A 17,650-nucleotide genomic window follows, 5' to 3' on the forward strand; every position below is an offset into this window, starting at 1 on the left:
AGGACTGGGCAGGACCGCTAGGCTGCAACTTAAGCAGACAGACAAAGACCGGAGGGTAAGGACTGTATCAAGGGAAGGCAGGTTTGATCCGCTAAATTCCAGAGTCTTGCTATACTCCAAGGAGAGGAGGCTGGATTCTCAAATCTAGAGTTCAGGTTAAAACACAGGCCTAGATGCTTCAACTCAAGAGCTGAGGATTGAACCCAGGTCTAGAGCACACTTGACAAGCACACTGTCACTGAGCTGTACCCGATCCTGACTGTTGATTCTAAAGGTGCAATACCAGAGTTTGCTCCTACAAAACAATAAATGAGTTCAGAAGCTGAGCTGAGGACTCCTGGAACCCGAATCTTTCTTATCCACGTCTATGGTTATCTTTCTCTGATTACGGACTCCACACAGCCCAGTGCACAGTAGACAGTCCATAACCGGGCTAACAACTGAGATTCTAAACGCTGGCCCAGCAGTGTCTTGGAAAACAGCGAGCGCTCAAACCATTTGCTGAATAAGATATAAGCAGACCTTCTGCGCAGCCAGGCTCTGGCTGGTTTCACTAAGAGCCAAGGATGTAAAATACTGGAGACACTCATCGAGCTCTGTCTGAGGTAAAGAAGCCAGCAAATGCCTGAGTTCCTCTTCAGTGGAGGAATCCTGAAATAAAAAGCAAAGACAGTCTTCAGACACAAACTCGACAACTGGGTGTCACAGAAAACACCCCAAGCAAGAGTCAGAGTGAGACAGACATACACGTTCAGTACACAGGATGAACAGCGGTTGTGATCTGGAAAGTACGCAGCCACAAAAGTGGAGGTGCACAATCATTTGTTTGTGGTTCTACGCTGCCATGGCTGCTGTCACACTTAAAGACCTATTACAAGGCTGGAAAGATGGCTCAATAATTAGAGCACAGGCCACTTTTGCAGAGGATATGGGTTTGGTCCCAGCACCTACATGATGGCTCACAACCACCTGGAACTCCAGTTCAGGGGACTGGATGCCCTCTTCTGGCCTCGGTGGACACCTAGCATGCATGTAGTGTACGTACATACATGCAGGCCCCACACATACATACATACAAAATAAAATCTTAAAAATAAACAAACAAAGAAAAAGACTGTTGGAATTGTAACTCAATTTTTACCTTAGGAACTTCTTGATATCTTGACTCAAAATGAACTATACCCTTAATAATTAAAGATATCATCAAGCCTGAAGTCTGTTAATATTTCATTTTTCATGATAATTAATGTTCTATGTATTTACTTTTCTGTTTTTCAGGTGATTGTTTACATCAAAGTTTAGTGTTGCTTTCTCATCTAAGGAAGGTGCCTGAGACACCTGCAGTTAGCTCAGCATGCTTCTGGCCATGGGTCTCCCCAGGGGTACTTTAACCCCCAGGACATATTTAGCAATGCTTGGAGACAACTTTCTTTGTTACAACTTGGGGGCTCTTTGCATCTTAGGAGCAGAGTCCAGGAATGCTGCTAAATATCCTGTAGTACACAAAACAGCCTCCTCCAGTAAAAAAAGTATTTGATCTAAGATGTCAGGAGTGCTCAGGAGGAGAAAAATCTCATCTATAAACAAGGTGGGCTGCTGAGATGACTTGGCAGTTAAGAGCATGCCCTTTGCAGAGGACCCAAGTCTGGTTCCCAGCACTCACGTCTGGTGGCTCACAACCACCAGTCACTCCAGCTCTTGGGGATCTGTTGCCCTCTTCCGACCTCCCTCGACACTGGTACTCACATGCCCATACCCACGTCTAGGTACACAGACATAACTAAAAATAAATCTTAAAACAAAACAATCCCAGCACTCAGGAGGCAGAGGCAGGTGGCCTGGTCTACAAAGTGAGTTCCAGGACAGCCAGTTCAACACAGAGAAACTCTGTCTTGAAAAATCAAAAACAAAACAGCAACAAAAAAAGTTACTACAAGGCACCCTCTCTTGGGTGCTGACATGCTATGGAGTTACCTAACGGAACAGACTCTCTCAACTCACAAAGGCAGAAAATGGCAGCGGAAGAGCCCTTGTGAAGGTCATAGACCGGTGGAAACAGAGATTTCAGATTCCTATCCAGTTCCCCATGCTTATTTCTTTGCACCTGCACATTAACCCTTTCCACTCCCTAGAATGCTGGCTTACTTCTTTTAAAGGCGGCAGAGGAGGAGGTGGGAGAAAAAAGCGAAGATCACTTTCTTTGCTTCGTGCCAAACCAATAAGGGTCCTTGGGTCGCAGGCTTGAGCAATTATCCTGTACTGGTAGTCTGTTGTGAAAATACAGTTTTTGTTAACATCAAGATTAACTCAGAGCCATCACAAGAGTAAAGAAAAAAACTACTTGAAAGCATCCCAATTCTTAAGCTGTTCCAAAACTTTTTAACTCCAAATTTCCCAAGTATTTTTCACAACTCAGTTGCACCTACAGCACCTGGGAGCTCAACATCCAACGTGGCTCACAATTACTTCAACCACACACCTGGGAAGATCAACACCCAACATGGCTCACAATTACCTCCAACCACACACCTGGGAAGATCAACACCCAACATGGCTCACAATTACTTCAACCACACACCCGGGGAGATCAATGCTTAACGTGACTCACTCACAGTTACCTCCAACCACACACTCAGGAAGCTCAACTTCCAATGTGGCTCAGTTACCACCAACCACACAATTCTCCTCAACACTCCAGGTCATGCTCTGAGTAACTTTTTTAAAAATCTGAAGTTCAAATGTGAAAACTGGTAACTCAGAATCAGGAGCTTCTCTCGGTGAAATAGTATATCTTTTTCTGGTAGAACATACCCCAATTTGGGAGTTGCCCTTACCAAACACACTTGGTTTTCCAGTTTAGCATGGAGTTTTCTCAGTGTTTGAGAGAGAGTGTGTCTGTATAATATTAGAGGGACCAGCCTTAATATTATACATCCCAGGGGCTCAGGAGAGAAGAACTACTAACGGCGAGGACTGTTTTCAGGAAATAGAATCTCAGCACACAGAGCTCTATCGTCCACTTGCTTTAATTCCTCTGGCATAACATCCTTTATACACAGCTTCCGTTCTGCTCTCATGTCTAGCTCCTTTCTTGCCTGATTTCTCTCTATATTTGTCTACTGTCCCCTCTAGGTTCTATCTTAATTCCTTCATCTGGTTCTGTCCCTTCTAGGTTCTCATCTATCTAGTTCTTTCCCCTATCAGTTCCTCTCTCGTCTCCTTCTCTCTCATCTGGCTCTTCCTCATCTTCCATCTCGTTCCTCTAGTCCTCTCTTTTAGTCCTTCAATCTAGTTCTTCCCCATCTCAGTTCGTTCCTCTCAAGTTCTTACCCATCTAGTTCTTCCATTCTCTTTTCTCTTCTCCCCCTGTGCCCTGGAAGTCCCAGTATATAAAAGGGAGGGTCTGAGCTAAATTGTGTAAAGCTATTAAGTCCACCTCTCCTAGGCGTCTTGTGAATTACCTCTCCTTGTGGAATTTACCGTAAATCAGGAGACTTGCACATGGGCTGTTACCATTGTTAGTCCCAGGTGGGACTAACAATGGGCGTCCACCTGGGTGGTGTTTCCTGTAGTCCTTGAAAGTGGCCAAGGGAGATAGATAATCTGATTCCAGAGAAAGCCTTTCCTGAGGCTGTTCTCCAAATACCTGGAATGTGTCTGTCCAGAGAGTGATCAGTCTACACTGTTAGCTCTTCTTAGGGGAAAGTCAATTGGGAAAACTATGAAGGCACACATGATTTTCATAACAGAATACAGCTGATATATAACAAGCCAAGTAACACCAAAAAATCCTTGGGATTTGGCTTCCTCTGGAGGAATTCCCTGATCCCTCCAGGTAGTGACTTTGCCATAACCAGCTGAGTTCTTATGATATTCCTGCGGCCCGCAGCAAGTGTGTGCTCCTGTATTCAGACTGCCTGACTCTCCCCTCCCGTAACCGCACCCCCTCGTCTCTCACAGCAGAACGGAGGTGGCGAACCCGTGGGCCCTTACTGTGCCAGTGGTGGGCCTCCGACATCTCCTGCACGGCCTTCAGTCGGGCAGCCTTGTCGTCCTCCCGGCTCTTCCTCAGGAGCAGCCACACGGCACAGTCGTGGTCTTCTATGTCAACTGTGCTGAAAGAGTCTTTGCCAAAAGAACACGACAGACACACACAAGACACGGCAACATGAACACTTGCCACAACATCTGGACATCTATGGAGTACGCATGTTGCACATTTCTGTGTGCATACTACACGCACCTCACATTTCTGAACCAGAGACTCTCACTGAAGCAGCTGGCCCATCCCGCTGGGCTGTCTGGCCAGCACACCCCATACAGCCTCCTGTCTCTGCCTCCCAAGTGCTGAGACCACAGGTGTGGGCTCCAGTCACCGGCTCCTTATGGAGGTTCTGGGTTAGGAGCCTCACACATGAAGGGCAACACTGTACGGACTGAGCCATCTTCCCAGCTCCAAAATGTTTTTATATACAGCACTGTTGTATAGATGGTAACCTGTAACCAGTTAGAAACTGCAATGGAGCGTTAAACGCAGATACGGGTGATGACCAAATGTTTGATCTTAGCTGTCGTATTATGTTTTATATTTACTACGAGTGTTACATGTGTACTTTTAATACTGTATGTTATTATGTGGTCATTTCTTTCGCTTTTCCACTAAAAGCATTAGTCTGAAGTAGACTCAATGGAGAAAGAACTGGAAGCACACGTTTTCACTACCACCACGTGCCTCTCCCATTTGCACCAGCAACTATCACTCCGCCACACTGAATCATCTGCACGTGTGTAAACTACCTCTGTAGACACAAGACGTCCTACCCTCTCAGGTCCAACCTGTGTCTCCTAAGAACAAATTTATTGCTGTGTGTGGTGGCACACGCCTGTAATTCCAGCATTTAGGAGGCAGGGGCAGCCAGATCTCTGAGTCTGAGACCAGCCTGGTCTACAGAGTGAGTTCCAGGACAGCCAGGGTTAGGTAGAGAGACCCTGTCTCAAAAACAAACAAACAAACAAACAAACAGATTTATTTCTTTCATATAATCATGATGTTATCACACCCAGGAACACTCACAAGTCTAGAATCCAGGCAAACTCTACATACAAATATTCACTGTAAAAGAGTTTTATAGGGGATTTGATAAGATTTCTTTAGTCTTTCTTAATTCTAGAAAATTCTCCTGTCTATTCTTCATGATATCAACTTTGTAAAGAGATTAGGATGTAAAGCATTTTAGTTTTGGTTTTATGTTTTTGATTTTTTGAGACAGGGTTTCTCTGTGTAGCCCTGGCTGTCCTAGAACTCACTCTGTAGGCCAAGCTGCCCTTGAACTCACAGAGATTCACCCGCCTCTGCCTCCCAAGTGCTGAAATTAAAAGTGTGCACTACCATGCCCAGCCAGGACAGCATTTTTGAGCTAACTCCAAATTGGAGATTGATTGATTATAAAAATAAAATTCACATTTTTGATGCAATAGTTTCAGTATGAGAAAGCATGAAGTGATTTTCTTATAAATTTTAAATTTTGAATATTTTGTAAAAGAATATTCATTCTCAACAGTTGCTTACAACTATCTTAATATTAATATCTTAATATAATTAGACACAAAAATGCAAAACTGTTCAAAGCCCTTAGCTGTAAAATTAAATCCATCCAAGAGGATGTTCCTCAGCCAGATTCCTATAGTTAATAAAATATGAGCATAAGAATGTTTTTTAGTCGTGGGGTGGCTGTCCACACGACTTCCAGACCAGTGATGAGGACTCACGCGTCTACACGTACCAGCAAATGGGCTCCGCAGTACCCTGGCTGACGCTGTCAACACTTTCCTTACTGCTTTGTGAAGTTCTTTTCTTGCCTGCCAAACAAGCCCTAAAATGATGGCAGCAAGTAAGACCAAGTGTGCACTCTTAATATCGCGCTCCAATACCTCAAAAAGAAATACATACACCAGGCTCCAGAGTTAATGGCAAGAGAACATTAAAAAAAAAAACAAAACCACCTTTGACCTCTTATTGTCACTGAAAACGCAAGTATTTATTATGGGAACCAGAATGGCCTGGACTCCAGGAAAAGGTCAAGGAGAAAATGAGAACAGTAACTGTAGTTATTCCTCCTGAATAACGGAAGCTGACTAATATTCACAAGAACGTTCCTTGTAAATAGCTGACCTAGAGTTGAACTTGGAAATGCCTTAGAGTGAGGCTGAGCCTCACCAGACAGGTAAATTATAAGAGGTGGTAACCGTCTCCACATTGAAACTCTAAGTAGCCCTAATGGATGCTGAAGTCCAGGGAGGTAATGCAATAAAGACGAGGTGGTGATAATACAGTCAGAAGGAACAGAGGAGCCCATCCCACGTAGGCACGTGAGGGCTGACATCTTAGGATGTCTTAGGATCTTAGGATGTCTTAGGGATGGCAAGGCCGGGTAGGGTGGGGGCTCCCCAGGCTGCCCAGAGCTAAGGGAAAGACTCCCTTCTGAGCTAAACTACCACATCTACCAAGTAACCAAGAGGCCTGCAAGCAACCTCTACCTTGAGAAGGGGATGTCCTAACCAGCATGGACAGACCACTCAGCCTTTGTGACAGATGGCAGCAATAAATAAGGTGACTTCGTATCTCCTCAGTGTGTTTCATGAGTTCGATTGCATGAGTACATCCCTGCAGCAGGATGGACTCTGAGCTAGTTGACAAAACAAACATCTGTACTTGCCAAACTGAACTGAGGACCCTCACTGAAGAAGGAACTCGGGGTCAGACACAAGGGCTTGGGCCAGTTCTTACTTTGTTCTAAGGAGCTGAAGACCTGGGGAAACACAGAAGCCCCAGATCTGGTCATCAGTTAGTGCTGGGTGAGGTGGCTTGAATAACAGTGGTCCCCACAGGCTCATGTATGTGAATGCTTCGTGACCAGGGTATGGAACTGTTGGGAAGGATTAAGAGGCGTGGCCTTGTTGGAGGCAGTGGGTCCCTGGGGGTGGGCTCTGAGGTTTCCAAAGCCCGTGCCAGGCTCAGTCTCTCCACCTGTCTCAGGATCAAGATGTAGCTCTCGGCTACTGCTCCAGCGCCATGCTCCCTGCCAATCATGATCTGAAATTGGAGGCCCCCAGTCAAATGTTTCCTTGTATAAGCACTGTCTTGGTCACAGCCTCTTCTCTCCACCACAGAACATGACTAAGACACTTAGGAGCCTGGCTCTGCTGACCCTTCCAGAAGGCTGAGCTTACCCTGTCAGCACGGTTCTCTAAACAGACCCATTTCTACAGTCAACAGCCAGCTTCCCTTTCAGAAGGGTGGAGGTATCTTACCACGATTTTCTGCCTTGTCCATAGGAACTGTGTGCACATAGATGTAAGACTTCATTTTTTCTTTTTCCACCACCTGAGTGTCTAACGTTAAAGACTTTTTCAGGGACAGAACTTCATATGTAAGAAATAAAGAGCCCCTAGAAAGAAACAAAAAACTCATCATAAATTGGGATCTAAATATGACTCAAGAGCTTTTCACAGTGAACTGTTTTCTATTTTGCTAGGAAACACAGCATACAGTAGCACACAAGTGTCATTTTACACGTATATGTACACACAGGGACATATGTGTACACATTCATCTCAGTTTAAAATAACAGCAAATGGCTGCATGATTATATCCGAGGAAGAAATAGAAGGTTAGCGGTGCCCCAAAGCCCACAGTGTGTTCTCTCTCATTCTTTGACGGCCGATCGGTAGCAATAATCATCACGTCATTGCTTTGCATCATGTGTCTGCCACCTGTGTGTACATCCTTAAACAACAGTGTTCTCTTTGGCCTGATTTTGAGCTTTGTGTGAACGGACTCAGGCTAGATGTGTTCTTCTGTTCAGACTGTGTTTGTGTGACTCACCCACAACTGTTGTCTGTACATATGGTTCCCTCATGACATAAACACACTTACCATAATTGATTTACCCAATCCCCTGCAAATGGACACTTAGGGCAGTCTTAGTATGAATCTACTATATGCAATGCCCCTACACGCTTTATAAATATGTACACATATGTTCCTCTACAAAGGCATGTTCAACCTTCTGGCATTCCATATCCACAGCTACTCCATTCTATCCACAAGTCACTTCTGCTAAGATTTCCAACATAGCGTCATGAAGCTATTAACTGTTCACTGATACTTACCCCAAAAGGAGGGATCCAGTGACTCTTATTATATTCCCTAAAAAGAAAGAGGAAAAGGCAACATGATTTCATTTTTAAAGTATGACAAGAAATAGGCAACAGTGTAAACCTTTTGTGTATAACTGGGTCAAAAATTGTAATCTTGTTACATAGGTAATACATTACATTACATATTATATTTATTATCAGCCACTATAATACATGGCAGCACTGAGGAAAATGTATGATTTATGCTTATGGCTTCCACACTCATCCTTCAAGCTCCTGTTCTGTTCCCCCAAATTAAGTCACAAGGGATACATTGAGTACAGTGTAGGGTCACAGACTTGCACTGAGCGTGACCACTAGGAGGGTCATCAAGCTTCCCAGCCACTATAGAGGGACTCTCTGTTGAGTAGAAACATTAAAATGACTTTTCCTCCAAATAATCAGTGTTCGTGGTAGTTGAAGCACCAGAGATCACAAGGTCCCATTTAAAATATCCGCAACAAGAGTATAAACTTTTGTTTGGACCTTGGAAACATTTTAAATATCTATTGTTAAATCTTATTAGCAGAAAGTTGCCTATTCAGTACACACCCATTGTGAAATATTCAAATCCAAGACTGCTGAGCCGGAAAGGCTGGCCAAGCACTACACTGAAGTCAGACACACAAGGAGATCCAGAAGGGAGACACTTCCCCAGGAACACATGGGCCTTCACCGTCAGTCAAGAGCCGGGCGGTGGTGGCGCACGCCTTTAATCCCAGCACTCGGGAGGCAGAGGCAGGTTCGAGGCCAGCCTGGACTACAGAGTGAGTTCCAGGAAAGGTGCAAAGCTACACAGAGAAACCCTGTCTCTAAAAACCAATAAATAAATAAATAGATAAATAGATAGATAGATAGATAGATAGATAGATAAATAGATAAAGAAGAAAGAAAGAAAGAAAGAAAGAAGGAAGAAAGAAGGAAGGAAGGAAAGGAAGGAAGGAAGAAAGAAAGAAAGAAAGAAAGAAAGAAAGAAAGAAAGAAAGAAAGAAAGACAGACAGACAGACAGACAGACAGACAGACAGACAGACAGACACAGTAGGTCAAGAACACGGATGAGGAGGTCTGCAGAGATAAGACAAAGAGCTTCCTGACTGCAACTCTCTGGGACAGTTCTGATTCCACGATGGCCCTCTGGTGTCCTCTTCTGGCCTTCAACATGGAGATGCAGGGAGCATCCAGTGTTTTCTTCTCTAATGCTACCACCTGTGGCTTCTCACTGGCCTTTCGGTGTGCCTCTCAACACTGGGCATCAAACACAGGGTCTGTGCGTGTGAGCACATGCTCTTCCCGAGCTACGTCCCAGCCTCCTGGAATGTTTCTTTGCGATCTTCCTGCCACCCCTCCCTTTTTCTCCTCCACTAGAGGTAAAAGCAATGTTCTCAAGTTTGCTATACTGGGAATGCTGAGAGAAGGAAAGCAGAAGGTGTGCTTTGCTGCTCCTGCTTACTTTTGTATGTAAAATTCAGAATCAGAATTCCCGAGAATTCCATAAACGTCTACTGTAAACGCGCGTGTGTGCGTGTGTGCGCGCGCGCGTGTGCGCACACGTGCATGCACGCATGCCTTCTCTCGTGTACAGGTGCGCATGCCCACGCATGGTGATGGAGGCCATTGGAGGACATCTGTCATTCTCTATGTTCTTTGCTTTATTCCATTGAGACAGGACCTCTCACAGACCTTGGAGCCGGGCTGGCAGCCAGAAATCCCCAGGGATCTTATCTCTGCCCCACACTCCTCAGTGCTGGAGGAACAGGTGCATGTATTACACTCAGCTTTTTACTTAGATGGGTTCTGGGAATTTGAATTCCGGTCTTTACACTTGCACAGCAACCATTCTTATCCGCTGAGTCAACTTGCCAGCCCAACACATTTTTGTTTAGTTCTGTTTGGAGAGATGGGGTCTGACTGTGTAATCCCAGCTAGCCTGCTCTCTGTTTGGGGCTGGCCTTTCTCTCCTGAACGCTTGGATTAAAGGCATGCTCCACCATACCCAACTCCAACGGTCTATCTAAAAGCTTCAAAGGAAACAGCTTAAGGACAGGGACTTCATCTTACTCAACACTGTAACCTCAGACCTGAAAACAGCACCTGGTGCAGAGTAGATGGTCAATAAATGTTGTCAATAAATGAAGGATGAGCAAGGTCAGCCTTGTTTGTAGTTGGCTTTGTTGTCAAACTATCTTTGGATCACCAGCCCCCAAATAACGACATGGAGACTTAATTATGAAAGCTTGGCCATTAGCTTAGGCTTATCCCACGAGCTCTTATAACTTAAATTAACCTGCTTTTTTAATCTATGTTCTGCCACGAGGCTTGGTTACCTCTACTTTGTACCATATGCCCAACCTCTTCAGTGTCTCCTCAGCATCTCCTGCACACATAGATTCCTTTTCCTCTTCCTCCCCAGAAAGCTGGCCTATCCTCTCCTGCCTAGCTATTGGCCATTCAGCTCATTATTAAACCAATCAGAAGGTGCCTTGGCAAAAACACATCTTCACAGTGTACTCAAACATTCTGTACTTGTTATACAAATAAAAGAATCAGTGCTCAGGGGAGGTACGTTATTTCATCCTTCTAGCCAACAAACACTGCGGGAACACCTCCTGCATGTCATAGATGACAATAAGCAACTGGACAGAATAATGAAGACACTGCTCTCCGCATTAAGGCCATGGGAGAAGTCAGACAATTAAACAGGTTCCATACCGATTCTACTAAATGGCAAATGGTGGCTCCACCCTGGCCTAAGGTGCCAGGCAACAATGTGCGGCAGATCAGAGAAGATCCCATGCCTCCATAGGGCAAGGAGAAGGTTCTCCTTGCTCAGCACTGTATCCCCAGACCCTAGTCAAGATACCTGGCTCTGCAAGGGCTTAGTACGCATGTGCTGAATGAGAACGCAGTGGCATTTAAGTTTGGAAAAGTGAGCAGGAATTGACAGGACAAACAAGGGGGGTTAAGAGTTCCTGAAAAAAAAAAAAGGATCTTGTGTGGCTCTGAGCTCACACATTTAGTGTGAACCATCAGTACAGAAGACATGAGCAAGTGAGATTCAGAATGGGCCGTTAGTGCTATAATGCACTCCAGGAGAGTGGCCACAAGCCCATCAATATGTCTACTAGAAAATGGTGTTTCTTGGGCTGGAGAGATGGCTCAGAAGTTAAGAGCACTGCTTGTTCCTCCAAAGGTCCTGAGTTCAATTCCCAGCAACCATATGGTGGCTCACAACCATCCGTAGTGAGATCTGGTGCCATCTTCTGACCTGCAGGGATATGTGCACTGTATACATAATAAATAAATAAATTTAAAAAAAAAAAAAGAAAAGAAAAAGAAAATGGTGTTCCTTGAACCATACTCACGGATATTTCTCCAGGACGTGTGATGTTTTAGACGGGGAGCAGAGGTTCCTATTCTTCTGCAGCAGATGATACAATAGGCACCAAGGGGCATCCTGTGCAGGACAGTAATGTGACAAGGGTGACTGGGTATACACTTAAAACCTTTTTTTCTGCCGGGCGGTGGTGGCGCACGCCTTTAATCCCAGCACCCGGGCAGCAGAGCCAGGCGGATCTCTGTGAGTTCCAGGCCAGCCTGGTCTACAGAGCAAGACCCAGGACAGGCACCAAAACTACACAGAGAAACCCAGTCTCGGCAAAACAAAACACAACAAAACAAATAAACTACTTTTGTCTGACCCTAAGGACATGTCACTGTCACAAGAGATAATGTAACAAGAGTAATCTGGTATACACTGAAAACTCTTTCTTCTGACCCTAAGGACATGTCCCTATCACAGTGGGTTGCCCGCAATTAGATTACTCAAAACTGAGAAAACACATCTCAACTAAGGGCTCCACCCCGGAAATTAAACCAGACTTTACTGGATACATTTTGCTGGCACTTTCATTATTCTTTGAGTTGTGTTCAATCGTGAGTAGTAATTAATGGGAAATCAGGAAAAATCAAATTATTAAGCAGAATCCTAACATGGGCATTTAATGTTTTTAAACATCCTTTAGAGATCACAAGCATATATAATACATGTTTGCTCTTGATAAATGAAGGCCCAACAGCCATGGAGAGTAGCAGCAAATTCCACTAAGGCAGCCGGCAAATGCCAGCCAACAGCCAGCATTAACCGCCAGGTAAGTGCGGCCACTCTAGTCTAACCAGCCCCGACCGACCCTATGGAACTGCTGACGACTGAGTCATAAATGGCAGTTTGGGTCATTAGGTCTCAGGATGGTATGTGATGTTGCAAGGAGCTAATGCACCGTTTCTAAATATTCCTTTACATTTTATAATTTTTTTTTTTTTAGACAGGGTCTCTCTACATAGCCCTGGATGTCCTGGAACTCACTATGTAGACGAGGCTAGCCTCCAACTCACAGAGATCCACCTGCCTCTGCCTCCTGAGCACTTTCTGTAAATATAAGTCTCTGTGTTGGAACTCTATTTCTAGTAGTTAGGGCTGCCTGGTCCTTGTGGTGGTATGTTTGACTCAGGGTTTATCATCTCTGTGGGCTGTTTCCTGTGAGAGTCCTGTGTCCTCTGATCTATATGCAGTGTGAAATATCTCCAAAAACTATCACAGATACTTCCAATTGACGGGCTCAAAAGCTGGACTTAAAGAGTTTTAATTTCCAAGGCTCTAGAGATGGTTGAGCCAGTAAAATGCTTGTAAGGAAGGTATGAGGACCTGAGTTTGGAGGTGTGTTACAAGCCTGGGCAGCAGCATGTGCCTTTGATCCCAGTGCTGTGGAAGCAACAGGAGATTTCCTGGGGCTTGCTGGTGGCCAGCAAGTCTAACCAAATTGGTCAACTCCAGGTTTGGAGAGAAACCCTGTCTCAAAAACTAAGATGTCACCAAGGAGATCCTTCAGTGAAGGAAAAGTGGCTGCCACCGAGCCCGAGTGGATCCCCGGGATGCACACAGTGCAAAGAGAATGAACTGCATGCTGCCCTCTGACCTTCACACGGGTCCTGTGGCACACAACCCCCCTCCCCATGCACACACACAAATACTAAATAAAACAGTGATACAAATTTTCTTATAAAAGGTGGAGGATGATTAAAGTCACTTGACATTGATAGTCACACCCCTGAATGCACGTGTGTACGTACACACACACACACACACACACACACACACACACACACACACACACACAGTTCTAATGTCCACTTATTTATGCTACTGGTAAAACCAAGTTTCACACTGTTTCCTTTGTATCACGGGAAGACATTTTCCAGCCTATTTCCTGGAATACAGTCCTTCAAGACTATCCCATCAAAGCTCAGCCAACCCATAAAGAGTGGGATTAATTCTCAAACAGTTTGGATTTCTCCGGATGTCTATATTACTTCTAGCTTAATTCCACTGTGGTTAAGAGCAGGCTTCAATAAATTCAACCCTTTCCAATCTTGCCTGGGTCTATGCCAAAGCATGGAACAGGTTCTATTTTGATGACTGTCCCAGATGTACTTGGAAAAAACAGGCAGAGTGCTCTACAAATGTCTACTGGGGAAATTCATTTTTTACTTTTATTTTTTGGTTTTTTGAGACAGGGTTTCTCTGTGTAGCCTTGGCTGTCCTAGAACTCCCTGTGTAGACCAGGCTGGCCTCGAACTCGGAGAGATCTGCCTTGCCTCTGCCTCCCGAGTGCTGGGATTAAAGGTATGTGCTATCATTGCCAGGCTGGGGGAAATAGTTTTGAGTGCTTCTCAGGTTTCCTCTTACTGGTTTTGTCAACTTGTTCTACTGAGAGTATGGAAGAGGGGCCACTGCAGGATTCTGAACTGACTCTGTCACGTGATGCTGTCAGTTACATAATGCCAAGTAACAGCATGCCAAATTTGTAGTTGTTTTTAAACAAATTTAAGCCAGGCATTGTGGCGCACACCTTTAATCCCAGCACTCAGGAGGCAGAGGCAGGTGGATCTCTGTGAGTTCAAGGCTAGTCTGGGCTACATAGAGAGTTCCGGGCTAGCCAGGCAGGTCTACATAGTAAGATGGGGAGAGGGGGAATGGAGAGAGAGAAAGCCAATATGGAGCCTGCTAACACTAATCAAGGAAACTGGTACCTAAAGGGAGTAAGAGAGGGTGGTGAGGAGTAAATATGATCAAATACATCATTATATACCTGTATAAAACTAAGTAAGGAACATTTTCATTTAAAAAAAAATCTATTCAAAGTCTTTAAGCCTAGTTCTGCTCTCGAAATGCCTTTTGCTATCTACATAAAATATAATCACAGGTTCCAGGGAATGTGGCATGTGCATTTTTGGGGGCAGCAGCATTCTGCCTACCATAAGCTCCTCTGAGCATTGTGAAACAAGTTTTTGGAGACACGTTTTCATACTTACTCAGTAAATGCCCCAGGAGTGAGATTGCTGGGTCAGAAAACAATGTTCAATGTTTTTGAGCACATTTGCAACATTTTATATTGCACCCAGCAAAGCAAAGGGTTCCAGCTGTCCAACGTGCTTGCTGATGCTTGCTTGGTAGGCACACTACAGATCTCACTATCATTCACTAGGAAATTTCCAGAAAACCATGCTGAGCGTCTTTTCAAGTGCACACTAGCCATCCATATATTCTTTTGTTGAATTATCTCTTCAAGTCTTTTGCCTGCTTGAGTCGGCTATCAGTTCTTTATATACGCTGGAAGTAAGTCTTCTAACAAATGTATGTAGAGACACACTGCAACTATCCTCTCCAAGTCTGTGACTTGACTATTTCCTTAAAACTACATTTTGGCCGGGCGGTGGTGGCGCACGCCTTTAATCCCAGCACTCGGGAGGCAGAGGCAGGCGGATCTCTGTGAGTTTGAGGCCAGCCTGGGCTACTGAGTGAGTTCCAGGAAAAGGCGCAAAGCTACACAGAGAAACCCTCTCTTGAAAAACAAAAAACAAAAAAAACCCTACATTTTGATGAGCAGCTTTGATGGACTCTATCTTATCAATTTCTTCTCTTTTGTGGTTTTTGAATTTGACATCCTGAAAAACCCCTGTGTGCCTGTGGTGGCGTACACCTTTAATCCTAGCACTCAGAGGCAGAGGCAGGGCAATCTCTGTGAGTTTGAGGCCAACCTGGTCTACAAAGCAAGTTCCAGGATAGCCAGAGCTGTTACACAGAGAAACGCTCTGTAAAAACAAAAACAACCCCCCCCCACAAAAAAAACATTGCCTATATCATGTCATCTTTTCTTACAATTCTAAGACAGTTTTGTGATTTATTTTATGTTTAAGTCTATGGTCCATTCCAAGTTAATTTTCTCAAGATTTAATTTATATGTATGAGGGCTTTGCCTGCATGTGTGTACATGTACCACACGTGTGAGGTGACCTTGGAGGCCAGAAGAGGGGGTAATCAGAAACTATGTAACTGAAACTATGAATGATTGTGAGCCAACATGTGGGTGCTGGGAAACAAAAATGGGTCATTAGTAAGAGCAGCCAGTGATCTTAACTGCTGCCCAGTTAAATTTTTATGTATTTTGATGATAAGTGAACTGTTTTCTATATGGAGATCCAATAGTTCCAATAAAATGTTGAAACAATGTTCTTCTCACCAACGAAATAGCTCAGTGCCTTATTCAAAAGTTAACTAACTCTATGTAACATGGGCCTGTTTCTGGACTCCATCTCATCCTGCTGACCTATTTCTCTATCCTAATAAGTAGCACAGGAAGGTGCAAGCTTGGCTATGAACACCAAGTCCCAAAGCCAGGTCACATAAAGGCTCCAGCTTTGATCCTTTCCTATCTTTGAGACACGACCTTGCTATGTAGCCCAGGCTGGCCTCCAGCTCGGGATTCTGCTGCCTCCGCGTCCAGAGAGACAGATTTCTAGGCTTCAGGCACCATGCCCAGCTTGCTCTTCCTTCTGAGGATGAGCTCTTCGAGATTCTTGCCACTTCTACGTAACTTTAGAGTCACTGTGTTGCTATCTGTTTAGAAGAACTCTGGGAATTACCACTGCGGCAGAAATATAGTAAAGACACTTGGGAAGAGTAAACTTGGGGCGATTTTAAAAGAGTGGGTACAGCAGGAAAATGTTTGAGGGACCAGGGCTGGCAAGATGGCTCACATTTGCTTGTTGCCAAGCTTGGTGAACTGAGGTCCATCTCATGGATCCACATGCTGGAAGAGAACTGACTCCTTCAAATTGTCCTCTGACCTCTCCACCTGTGCACTATGGCGCACACATGCCACCTCAACCTACACACATAAATAAATGCAATAAAAAATTTTAAAAACCAATTTGAGGAACCGAGAGAGGGAAATAAGTGGAAGGGCGAGCGAGGCTGGTTAGAGGGAGGAGACATGTGTGAAGCAAAAGTCAGCATGAGTTTAAATGTGGGAATATAACGACCAAGAAGCTACAACTACCTCCTGCCTCAACTGCTGAGAACACAGCTCCATGAAGACTACAGATCAGGGGCTGGAGAGAAGGCTAGGTGTTAAAACGACCCAGGTTCAATTCCTAGCACCCACATGGCAGCTAACAACTGTCTCAAACTCCAGGATCCGACACCCTCACACAGACATACACCCTCATAGATAGACAGATATACATGCAGGCAAAATACCAAAACAAATAAAATTTAAAAATTAATTATTAAAAATAGGCCGGGCGGTGGTGGTGCACGCCTTTAATCCCAGCACTCGGGAGGCAGAGCCAGGTGGATCTTTGTGAGTTCGAGGTCAGCCTGGTCTACAGAGTGAGCTCCAGGAAAGGCGCAAAGCTACACAGAGAAACCCTGTCTCGAAAAACCAAAGGAAAAAAAATTAATTATTAAAAATAATAAAAAGCCTACAGATCAGAATTTGGGAATGGGATTAACTTCAGAACCTTCTGGAAGCCTTCACCTTAAAATGACGGTTACTGGGTTTAGAAACCTATCAGCATTCCAACTAATCAGTCTCCGAGGTCAAAGACGTGCAAGATGTGGCCTGAAAGACGCAGGTGTGGCTCATGAGATCACAGAGCCCCGGAGGGTTCATCTGCACGCAGGTGCTGTCCTCCAAGCCTCAGGAGCAACCAGAGAAGCCCAGAGATCATTCATTCAAGAAAAGCGCCAGAATCAGGCCCTAAGGGCCGCGGCGGGTCACCGGGTCCCTCCGAGGCCGCGCGACCTCACGGGAAGCCGGGTCCGTGCAGGGCTACGGTCCTCCCCGTCCTCAGCTGCAGCGACGCCCTTGCCCGCCCACAAGCCCGCTCGCCGCTCGCCGCTCGCCCTCTCGCCCTCTCGTCCGCCCGCCCATCCTACCTGCCAGCGCCTGGACTCCGCTCCCGGTGGACACAGCCAGCTGCACAGCCCACCCTCGGCCGCCACTTGTGACCTGCGCCCTGGCCCGGCGGCTGTAGGCACGTGATTCCCCCCCCCCCGCGAGCGCTTGGCCCCGCCCTCGAGCCCCGCCCCAGAGAATCGCCCCACCCACC

The 17,650-nt window shown here is 45.3% G+C and overlaps 1 protein-coding gene across 2 annotated transcripts in view; it reads right to left on the bottom strand.

Moving 5' to 3' along the window:
• Positions 1-17,559, bottom strand: part of Serac1 (serine active site containing 1) — a 40,996-nt gene extending 23,437 nt beyond the window's left edge. The window contains exons 1-8 of one of the 2 annotated variants that reach the window (XM_028888623.2): positions 17,478-17,559; positions 11,563-11,654; positions 8,173-8,209; positions 7,312-7,448; positions 5,784-5,873; positions 3,994-4,125; positions 2,146-2,267; positions 523-651 (exon numbers count right to left, since the gene is read on the bottom strand). In XM_028888623.2, coding sequence (XP_028744456.1) covers positions 523-651; positions 2,146-2,267; positions 3,994-4,125; positions 5,784-5,873; positions 7,312-7,448; positions 8,173-8,209; positions 11,563-11,653 — 738 coding nt within the window. In that variant the 5' untranslated portion in view covers position 11,654; positions 17,478-17,559. The remainder of the gene's footprint in view (positions 1-522; positions 652-2,145; positions 2,268-3,993; positions 4,126-5,783; positions 5,874-7,311; positions 7,449-8,172; positions 8,210-11,562; positions 11,655-17,477) is intronic. The other variant, XM_028888624.2, reaches the window with a different exon arrangement.
• Between the last annotated feature and the right edge of the window lie 91 nt (positions 17,560-17,650).

Source organism: Peromyscus leucopus, chromosome 8a (assembly GCF_004664715.2).
Source record: "Peromyscus leucopus breed LL Stock chromosome 8a, UCI_PerLeu_2.1, whole genome shotgun sequence".
NCBI classification, from domain to species: Eukaryota; Metazoa; Chordata; class Mammalia; order Rodentia; family Cricetidae; genus Peromyscus; species Peromyscus leucopus.